General features: G+C 45.2%; 1 protein-coding gene across 1 annotated transcript; it reads left to right on the forward strand.

Annotated features, from left to right (window-relative positions):
* Window positions 1-4,012: 4,012 nt before the first annotated feature.
* Window positions 4,013-5,663, forward strand: LOC127344945 (arabinogalactan protein 20). Its single transcript, XM_051371325.2, has 2 exons — window positions 4,013-4,258; window positions 5,346-5,663. The coding sequence occupies exons 1-2, from the start codon at window positions 4,135-4,137 to the stop codon at window positions 5,450-5,452; spliced, it is 231 nt and encodes a 76-aa protein (XP_051227285.1). The 5' UTR covers window positions 4,013-4,134; the 3' UTR covers window positions 5,453-5,663.
* Window positions 5,664-11,412: the final 5,749 nt, after the last annotated feature.

The raw sequence follows: 11,412 nt of genomic DNA on the forward strand, positions 1-11,412 counted from the left end.
TTCAAAATTAAAGCTCTAGCACAAATATAGCAATCGATGCTTTCCTCTTTGAAGGACCATTCTTTTACTTTTATGTTGAGTCAGCTCACCTATTTCTCTCCACCTCAAGAAGCAAACACTTGTGTGAACTGTGCATTGATTCCTACATACTTGCATATTGCACTTATTATATTACTCTATGTTGACAATATCCATGAGATATACATGTTACAAGTTGAAAGCAACCGCTGAAACTTAATCTTCCTTTGTGTTGCTTCAATGCCTTTACTTTGAATTATTGCTTTATGAGTTAACTCTTATGCAAGACTTATTGATGCTTGTCTTGAAGTACTATTCATGAAAAGTCTTTGCTATATGATTCACTTGTTTACTCATGTCATTTACATTGTTTTGATCGCTGCATTCACTACATATGTTTACAAATAGTATGATCAAGGTTATGATGGCATGTCACTCCAGAAATTATCTTTGTTTATCGTTTACTGCTTAAGGACGAGCAGAAACTAAGCTTGGGGATGCTGATACGTCTCCGACGTATCGATAATTTCTTATGTTCCATGCCACATTATTGATGATATCTACATGTTTTATGCACACTTTATGTCATATTCGTGCATTTTCTGGAACTAACCTATTAACAAGATGCCGAAGTGCCGATTCTGTTTCTGCTGTTTTTGGTTTCAGAAATCCTAGTAAGGAAATATTCTCGGAATTGGACGAAATCAACGCCCAGGGTCCTATTTTGCCACGAAGCTTCCAGAAGACCGAAGAGGAGACGAAGTGGGGCCACGAGGTGGCCAGACTATAGGGCGGCGCGGCTCAGGTCTTGGCCGCGCCGACCTATGGTGTGGGCCCCTCGTGACGCCCCTTGACCTGCCCTTCCGCCTACAAATAGCCTTCGTCGCGAAACCCCCAGTACCGAGAGCCACGATACGGAAAACCTTCCAGAGACGCCGCCGCCGCCAATCCCATCTCGGGGGATTCAGAGATCGCCTCCGGCACCTGCCGGAGAGGGGAATCATCTCCCGGAGGACTCTACGCCGCCATGGTCGCCTCCGGAGTGATGTGTGAGTAGTCTACCCCTGGACTATGGGTCCATAGCAGTAGCTAGATGGTTGTCTTCTCCCCATTGTGCTTAATTGTCGGGTCTTGTGAGCTGCCGAACATGATCAAGATCATCTATCTGTAATTCTATATGTTGCGTTTGTTGGGATCCGATGAATAGAGAATACTTGTTATGTTGATTATCAAAGTTATGTCTATGTGTTGTTTATGATCTTGCATGCTCTCCGTTACTAGTAGATGCTCTGGCCAAGTAGATGCTTGTAACTCCAAGAGGGAGTATTTATGCTCGATAGTGGGTTCATGTCTCCGTGAATCTAGGGGAGTGACAGAAACCTCTAAGATTATGGATGTGCTGTTGCCACTAGGGATAAAACATTGGTGCTATGTTCGAGGATGTAGTTACTGATTACATTACGCGCAATACTTAATGCAATTGTCTGTTGTTAGCAACTTAATACCGGAGGGTTCGGATGATAACTTTGAAGGTGGACTTTTTAGGCATAGATGCATGCTGGATAGCGGTCTATGTACTTTGTCGTAATGCCCAATTAAATCTCACTATACTCATCATAATATGTATGTGCATGGTCATGCCCTCTTTATTTGTCAATTGCCCAACTGTAATTTGTTCACCCAACATGCTGTTTATCTTATGGGAGAGACACCTCTAGTGAACTGTGGACCCCGGTCCAATTCTCTATACTGAAATACAATCTACTGCAATACTCGTTCTACTATTTTCTGCAAACAATCATCATCCACACTATACATCTAATCCTTTGTTACAGCAAGCCGGTGAGATTGACAACCTCGCTGTTTCGTTGGGGCAAAGTACTTGGTTTGTGTTGTGCAGGTTCCACGTTGGCGCCGGAATCCCTGGTGTTGCGCCGCACTACATCTCGCCGCCATCAACCTTCAACGTGCTTTTTGGCTCCTACTGGTTCGATAAACCTTGGTTTCATACTGAGGGAAAACTTGCCGCTGTACGCATCACACCTTCCTCTTGGGGTTCCCAACGGACGCGTGCTGTACGCGTATCAGTCTTCTCCTTCGAATCTCCAAAGATCAAGAGCTTGGGTTGGGGGAGGAAGGAGATCTTGCAAATCTTGTGTTCTTGAGGTGTCTCTAATGGTGGTGAAGCTTGGCAGATTTTTGGTGCAATGATTGAGCAACGTGGCCCATTGGAGAAGAGAGCTTTTTATATGATTGGATCTCTCAGATCTGACCGTTGTGGACGTTTTTCAGTAACACCAGAAGTTCCGGCCAGGAGGGCCGGAAGTTCCGGCTGGGACCGGAAGTTCCGGCCAAGAGGACCGGAAGTTCCGGCAGGGTGAATCCGAAGCAGACAAGCTGGCATACTGAGGTAGGGCGGAACTTCCGGTGACCAGAAGTTCCGGCCAAGTTCCGGAATTCCGAGAAAACCATACTGGACATCCAGAGCCACAAACTTCACAATTCCGGAACTTGCCCGGAAGTTGGGCGGAAGTTCCGCTGGCCGGAACTTCCGGCCAGCAGCACCGTAACTTCCGGCCAACCTTCGAAAATTCCAACTGATAGGAGCGCTGATGGTCTGCAAAGAGGAGTAACAGGGCGGAAGTTCCGCCGGTAGGGGCTGGAACTTCCGCCTGAAATGAAAAACCTGCATAGCCTTCAGGACAGACATACCATACCACCAGACAAGTATATATCTTGAGATCTTGTACCTATCTACATCAACGCACATAATAATATAACTAGTGTTGACGTCAAACACACAAAACCCAAAAGGGCGGGAAATGTTCTTTCACCACTCTAGTGTAGTTTTTTTTTCTCAATGTGAACTAAACTTGACTTAAACACGGACTGACACCGATGTTGACAGGTGTGACACACCTGTAACACAAAACAAACAACATGGACCCATTTGTCAGCGGCTAGCACTCCATATTAGGTCAACTTATGGATGAGGAGATGGTCGGGGTGGGAATTTTCTGCCATGTTCCACATTCTCTAGTTTATATTGCTGATGACCGCCATAGCTGCTCCTCGTTCCACACCTCCTACTACTCTAGAGGAGCGCAATTCTTTACAATCGCCGAGGCGGTGTGCAATAGGTTCCTATAGCTTAAGGAGTATGCACGATAGCTTCTGTTCGCTCGAGCCCGGAGCGGCAAAGTAGGTGAAGTAATATTGGTGAAAATGATTTTTCGATATATTAATTCTGGAATTCAAGGAAAAAGAGTAATACTAAAAAAATGAAGGCGCTTGACACTTTGATAGCGCTGGAAAGATAAAAAGAAAGCTAACCTTCAGCCTGCACCAGAGAGTGAAGTTACTCCCTCTTTCAATAAATTTTTGTCAAAGTCAAACATTTTATAATTTGACCCTGTACAAAAAAAATATATCTATCCTTGCAATATCCATCACAAAAAAATATTTGATACTTGTTGTCCTAGTGATATATAGGTTTGATATTGCAGGTGCTTATTTTTCATATCTGTAATCAAACAAAAAATGTTTAACAGTACCTAAAAATTATACTATATACAACATATTGCAGGCACATGTGAGGTGGGGCCATGGCGCAGCAGAAACCCAGGATAACCAGAGTGGGTCGCTCTACCCGCAGTGACAAAAGCAAAGCAAACCGCCTCGGACCCATACCCAGCCTGCCCGGTCCCCTCTCCTCACATGCCCCGCACTGCCTCGAACCACACCACGAGATAACCACATGCCCCACCAACTTCCCAATGACAGTGGGTCCAAACCCTCGGGACCCACATTCCTCAATCTCGAAATCTCTAGCCGGGCGCACCTACTTTTCCTTGCTCCAAAGTAGGAAAATCTCCCGCGCTGCAGCTGGATGTGGGACCACGCGCCTGTCGTCGTCCCGGGCCCGCCTGTCATCGCCCTTCTCGTACTGCCCGGCAGTGCGCCGAGGTATAATTATGTAGGCTGCGCCCGCGTCGCAGCGCCCTACCTATCTTTAGGAGGAGAGAGAGAGAGGCGCTCTCAGAGTCAGAGCCGCGTTGCGTGGTCGGCGGCACCGTTCACCCCCCTTCTCCCCCGGCGCCGGCGACGGGCGAGGAAATGGCGGCCAGGACTTCTCTCGGGGTGGTCGCCGTGGCGGTGTTCGTCGTCGGCATCGTCATGCCTGCCGCGGCGGCCGCCGCCGCCGCCGCGCAGGCACCGGCGCCCGCGCCCGCCAGCGACGGTAAGAGACGCCGCCCCCCCCTCCCTCCCGCCCGCCCGTGTCTGTTTTCTCCGTCCATCGCATTGCGTCCCTGCCGGCCACCTTAGTTTTCTTCTCTCGGGGTGGTCGCCGTGGCGGTGTTCGTCGTCGGCATCGTCATGCCTGCCGCGGCGGCGGCCGCCGCCGCGCAGGCCCCGGCTCCCGCGCCCGCCAGCGACGGTAAGAGACGCCGCCCTCCTCCCAGCCCGCCCGTGTCTGTTTTCTCCGTCCATCGCATTGCGTCCCTGCCGGCCACCTTAGTTTTCTTCTCGATCTCGGAGGCTGCCTCGCGGGGGGCCTTTCCCTGTTCTAACGTCTCCATCCTTCGTGGATCCGGTTATTTCGATTTTATTTTAAAAAACAGAGATAGTAGAAAGCAAATGGACCGCAAAAGTATGTTTTTATTTTTATTTTAAGACAACCTTCAGCTGTGCACTGCACCTGTAACGAATTCCTGCAATTCTTGCGGAGGTTCGGAACTTCGGATCTCCCTTACGCCAGCCTCAAATTACAGTTTGGCTTAGCAATTTCTTCAGAACTTCTCTGTTTGCAATGCCTGTAAATTTGTAAAATAAGAGGGCTCATTCATTCTCTCTAGCAACCGGCGCATCCAATTGCAAATCTTCCGAGTTCTGCTACTCCGCGAAATTAAATGGCATCGCGCCAAACCACAGTTAATGAGTTGTGCCGCGAGGTATAAATTTGTGCAGAAGGAATGTTCAGCTTTGGTGGATCGGTTGATGCACTGCGAGTATTTAGTGGTAGCTTTCAGTGGACACTGGTGGCTGTCGCTTTACACATAATGTCTGACGGATGTTACAACTTTGCTTTGCATGAAAACTACTACTGCACTGTAAATTTTAGGAGCATCTGCCATGTGTATCTATAACTTCTCTCTGTACAGTCTTGTCTCTTGATTCTTGAAGCATCAGTTGGTTTATGATGCATTTCCTTTGTGTACCACCGGTAGGATGCACAACTGAACAAGGGACTTGCATTTGGTTCTCCTCTACATTATTCTCTCCTGATTTTGCCGTGACTCACATCTGCAATTCTTCTCTCTCTGCAGGAACGTCGATTGACCAGGGGATCGCATACGTCCTGATGCTGGTGGCTCTCGTGCTCACCTACCTGATTCATCCGCTGGACGCCTCCTCTCCCTACAAGCTCTTCTAATCCGTGTTGCTTCAGGGGATGGGTAGGGTTACTAGATAAGCTGAGGGAAATTAACATTTAGCTGAGTGTTGCGAGGTTTTAGAATTGGGTGGCTTGATTGATTGATTTTCAGTGAATGATCTGTATCAAAAGTGTTTGGTGGATTGATTGGCTGGCTGTATTGGATTCCATGGTTTGGTGTCCCCAGTTGGGCCTGCTGGATTCTGTTTTAGCTGATGAGCTGCTGACTAGTTGCCATGTGCACTCACGTGGAATATTTTGTCCTTGGAACAACAACCCCAAACATGTGCGTGCCTGCACAACCAATCACATGTGTGGGCCAAAGGAACCCTCCATTTTTTCCCCTCACATTATCACGGAAAATGTGAAATGTAATTCCGTAGGGCAGCACTAAGAAATAGGCATCTGTTCAGAATTTTCCAAAAAAACTGAAATCCATAACACCCAGAAAATTGAAGTTAAATGCTTTTGCAGCGTTTCCTCATGAAACTATTTTGCCTTGTTTTTCTTTTAAATCCAGCAAATGCTGGCTTTTGATTAGCAAAGGGAAAGTTACAAACATGTCACTGGGATGAAATTATGTCCCCAAATGAATGGAAAATAGAGAAATTAAAAAAGAGTACCATTGCGATGGTCCACCATCCTCGTGATGCTGGTTCGGCAACCGCGCGATGTTGTGCGACAACCCTACCACGAAGGACCATTGTTGCAACGCTTTCCGAGGCTGATGCACTGGCTACCTCCATAGTTTGGGACCGTCACCTTGGCTTCCTCTGACCTCGATGGTGAACCTATATTGCACAAAATCATGGACTCCGAAGCGGTGTGTTCAAGAAGATAAAGATGTATGCATCGCCACCTCCCACTCCAACTGAATATGGGTTTTCACCCAGAGATACCGTGACACTCACGGCGTGTGACGAGTGGTGTTCCATGACGACGCCCTCAAGAGGGAAAATGACACAAGGGTCATCCTCGGTACCAGCACAAAGCAAGTGTGAGGCATTCACCCGGAAAGCCATCGCGCTACCGAGCACCGTGAGGGCCCATACTATATGAAGAATAGACAATTGCATGATGCATGCTCCACAATTGACCACCAACCTTCGGCACAGACCGCAACACGGGCACCTCACGTCGTGATGAGCGAACCATAGCAACCCAAGGTATGCCAAAGCTGTGCACCCCAAACCGTCGTCGATCTGGGGGCCGCCACCTTTGTATCCTAGCCTCCGGCGGCTGGTACATTCGCGCTCTCGCACAAGGCCAACCAGATCTAGTAGCCCGTAGAGTAGCCCAGGTCGCCTACCATCCCGTGCGCAGGAGACACAAGTTGGTGACGACCACATTGTCTTGTGTTTTGGGCCACCCCACCCACTCCTCTCTACCAAGCTCCACCTAGTCGTAGCTCACGCCGGCGATCCCCATTCTCATCCTGAGCCACCCGATGTCACTGGAATCTAGTCCAACCATCAAAAATTGGATGTTCTCCACGAGATTGGGCATGGGTTGTGGTAGATGGTTCCTATAGGGCCCGAGCATTGCACCTACGGAACTGGAAGTAGCAAATGCACTGATAGAGATGACTCGAGGATAGGGTGTAGTACTACTAGCACCGACAATGAGTTCGACCACCATAGATGATGCCACCACAACTATGTAGTAAGCGTGTGGGCTGCACACGGTACTTGGTCAAATCGTGTCACCGGGCTTGAAAGGGTTTTGGTGATTGTGAGGGACTTCGAGTTCCAACCGAAGGGGCTTATGTCCATGACCACAAAACAACGGAAGCACTGCAAGTGCAACGGGGGAGGGGAAGCTCAAGCGCATCGACATCGAAAGTGTTGGTGGTTACTCCATTGGAGTCGCCAAATTTGATTCACACAATCTCTCAAGAGGATCTCAATACTCTTCTCTCAGAGGGGAGGGAGAGGAGATCAGGAGATGCTCCACCCCAACCTCCTTAACAAAGCAGGTTAACGCAATTGCCTCACGCACTTCTCGAGATATGTGTATCGGCACAATGCACATAAGTGCTTGAGAGGAACATATTGTATGGGGTTCAAAAATGTTTTGAGGTTGCTTCCAGGGTAGCCTACTAGGGCAGTGCCACATGCATCTTCCTACATAATGGCCAACAAATAGAAAGCTCGTCGGAATCTCCAACTATTCAAGTTCTTGAGGATCAACTCGAGACAGAAAGATATTGGGTAGTTGCTCTTTTGGTTTGTAATTGATATCCTTTTTGTCCGAACCACAACAGCCTTACTACTATATATATTTTTATTGATTTTTTGGGGTTAAGTTTGCAGCTTGTACAAGAGCATTGTACAAAAAAGTAAAGATAGAACTAAGCTACAACAATAGGGAAGATAAAAATTACACGAAGCTTTCTATTCTAATTGATATCTTGAAAGAGTGACCGGAGGTTCAGATCGTATCAATTGCCACATAAACATGGCATTGATGAAGTCACGGAGATGCAAGCACATGATTCAGGTCATAAAGTACACATAACGAAACCTGGTGATCACATGTATAGGTGAGGACGCATCCAATAATCAACATGTGTCTAACAATGTTAGGTTGTCAGTGAGGTAATAACACAATGGGTGGTCTTCTAAGAAAAAGGTCGACGTACGACCTTATCCTCTTCTCACTAGATATATCACTATCCATCGATTCCACCTCCTCCGCGCTCTTGGCGCTGCTGCCGGGCCAACCTTCCGCTCCTCCCTTGGATACCTGCAGTTGGGGGTGGGGAACGAGGGGCATGACGACTGGTGACCCTCTGTTCCTCCTTTGGTTACTTGCGGCGCGAGGTGGGGAACGATTGATACAACGGCGGACTTGACCATCCTTCCCCGCCAGGCTACTAGCTCGCATGCTGCTAGCGCTTCCTCGTCACAAGCGACGACAGAGGGAGAGAGGAAGAGGATGAGGGCATCGTGTGGACGCCTGCGTGCTCGGATGGCTCGGCGAGGAGGAAGCTTAGGTTACGGCGGTGCTTCAGCGTGACTAGCAAAATTTGGTCGGATTCCAATTCTCATAAAAATAGCATTATTTACGACATTTTTTCGATAAAGGAGCATAGCCCCAGCCTCTGCATCAATATATGCACACGGATTGCTTTATTAAAAAAAATAGTATGAAGTCACCATAGGTCCATCATCACTTATTACAATCACGGAAAAGCTAAGGTCGATCTATGAATCAACCAAACGAAAATACGGCTAACAGAAAAGCTATGCAATTGCTATTCTATTAAGATGCCGCCACCTAGTAGCCTGGAAAAAGAAATCCTGAGCAACCACTAGCATCCGGTTGCATCCAATAACCATATCCTCCCGCTGCTCCACCGGGAGAAGGAAAACCCATTGCTGGACTGAAAGAGCAGCTCGCCGGATAACTTGCAAAAAATTAGTTCCAGATTATTTGTTAAAGATAATATCATTTCTGGTCCTCCAAATGGCCGAAACACCAGCTCTAATTTTCTGCTTGTCATCTTTTCTCACACCATTCAACCATCTACTAAACATATTAGTAATATTAGCTGGTGGTGGAATATTGTAAGTAAAGTACATCATACGCCAAATTATCTTCGCAAAAGGACAATTGATAAACATGTTTCCGTGGAATCACAAAAACAACATTTTTGACATCCCTTCCACTTCCGTTTAGCTAAATTATCCTTAGTTAATAGCACCTTATTATTAAGGAACCACATAAAAATCTTAACTTTCAAAGGGATCTTTAACTTCCATAGGTACTTAGGAAGATAAACAACATGCCCATTCATCAAATCAAGGTACATAGACTTGACTGAAAAAATACCCGACTCAGTAAGCTTCCAAATAAATTTATCTGGTTCAGTAGTTAAGTTAATTGTGATTAACCATTGGCATAGATGTAACCATTGTATCCACTTATTATCATTCAAACCTCTTATGAAAGAAATACTGATAGGTTCAGTAGCAAACATAGTTGAAATTAACACATTCTTATGTTGAAAAATATTATAAAGTGCGGCATATTGATGAGATAAAGGAGTATCGCCCAACCACACATCCTCCCAGAACCTAGTAGATGTTTCATCCCCCACTCTAAAAACACCCCTCTTGAAGAATTCATCTTTAACATGCATAAGACCCTTCTAAAAAGGTGAATCAGTTGGTTTAACCTCAACCAGTGCTAGTGTTTTATTTTTGAGGTACTTGTTACATAAGAGTTGCTGCCACATACCCTCCTCAGAGAGAAGTTTAAACAACCATTTACTCAGTAGGCATTTGTTCTTTAACTCTAATACCTCAATCCCTAACCCCCCCCGATCCTTTGGTCTACACAAAATATTCCATTCAGATAATCTATATTTCTTCTTGTGCTCATCAGTTTGCCAGAATTTTTTTGATCTGTAGAAGTCTAACCTCTTCCTCACCCCAATTGGGATTTCCAAGAAGGAGAGCATAAACATTGGAAGACTTGTGAGGACCGAATTTATCAGAACCAACCTATCTCCATAAGACAACAATTTACTTCTCCAACACCCTAATTTAGATGCAAACTGATTTTCAATAGGATTCCACTCCGCATTCCGTAGTGTCCTATAATGTATTGGAATCCCTAAGTATTTCAATGGTAAGGTTCCAGACTCGCACCCAAAAATATGTCTATACTGGTCCTCCACATCCTTTGCCTTACCAAAGCTAAAAATCTCGCTCTTATAAAAATTAATTTTTGGACCCGATAATTGTTCAAATATGCATAGGATTAGTTTCATATTAACAGATTTAGCAATATCATGTTCCAAAAATAATATTGTATCGTCCGCATATTGTAAAATGGATATTCCCCCGTCAATTAAATGAGGTAAAAAAAACTACCCACTTTACCCTCATCCTTGGCTCTAGCAATCAGAATCGCTAACATATCTGCTACTATATTAAACAAAATTGGAGATAATGGATCTCCCTGGCGTAATCCTTTTCTAGGTTGAAAATTATGGCCAATAACATCATTAAATCGTATTCCCACACTCCCTCCTTGCACAAATTGCTTTATGCTATCACACCAAATAGGATCAAAACCCTTCATGTGTAACACTTGTTGCAGAAATGGCCACTTAACCTTATCATAGGTTTTTTTAAATTTAATTTTAAATATCACACCATCAAGTTTTTTCCTATTCATCTCATGAATCGTCTCATGGATAACTACCACTCCTTCTAGAATATGTCTCCCTGGAATAAACGCCATCTGAGTAGGTCTAATCACTTTTTGAGCTACCACAGAATACGATTTGTCGCCACTTTGGTAAATATCTCAAAACTCACATTTAGAAAACAAATAGGCCTATATTGTTGAATTTTAGTTGCATTCTCCTTTTTAGGCAGCAAAGTAATCACTCCAAAATTGAGTTTATACAGCGGCAATTCTCCTTTTTGAAAGCTCTCAAATAAAGTCATCAGATCATATTTAATAACACCCCCAAAAGTGTTGGTAAAATTCTGACGGAAAACCATCCGGCCCAGGTGATTTATTATGTTTCATTTGAAAAATAGCGTCATGAACCTCCTCCATTGAGAAGTTCATAGTTAACGCTCTATTCTCATATGCCGACAATTGTGGGATATCCTCAGTTCTACCTTCATCCAACGAGATAGAACTAGGCTCTGGATTACCAAACAATGTTTTATAGTACTCCGATATAAACACCCTAAGATTATCATCGCCGACTATCGTCCCCTCCTCTTGTTCAAGTTGATATATTTTTTTTCCTATGTTTACCATTCTCTATAACATGGAAATATTTGGTATTATCACCTCCTTCCTGAATATACTTAACCTTAGCTCTTTGCACCCACTTAATCTCTTCCTCTCTTCGGAGTTTATTCAACATTTCATTGGCTTTTTTTAAATCATCATGCTCAGCAGTAGATAGCGGCATTGTTTCCGCTTTAATG

The sequence above is a fragment of the Lolium perenne genome, chromosome 6 (genome assembly GCF_019359855.2).
Source record: "Lolium perenne isolate Kyuss_39 chromosome 6, Kyuss_2.0, whole genome shotgun sequence".
NCBI classification, from domain to species: domain Eukaryota; kingdom Viridiplantae; phylum Streptophyta; class Magnoliopsida; order Poales; family Poaceae; genus Lolium; species Lolium perenne.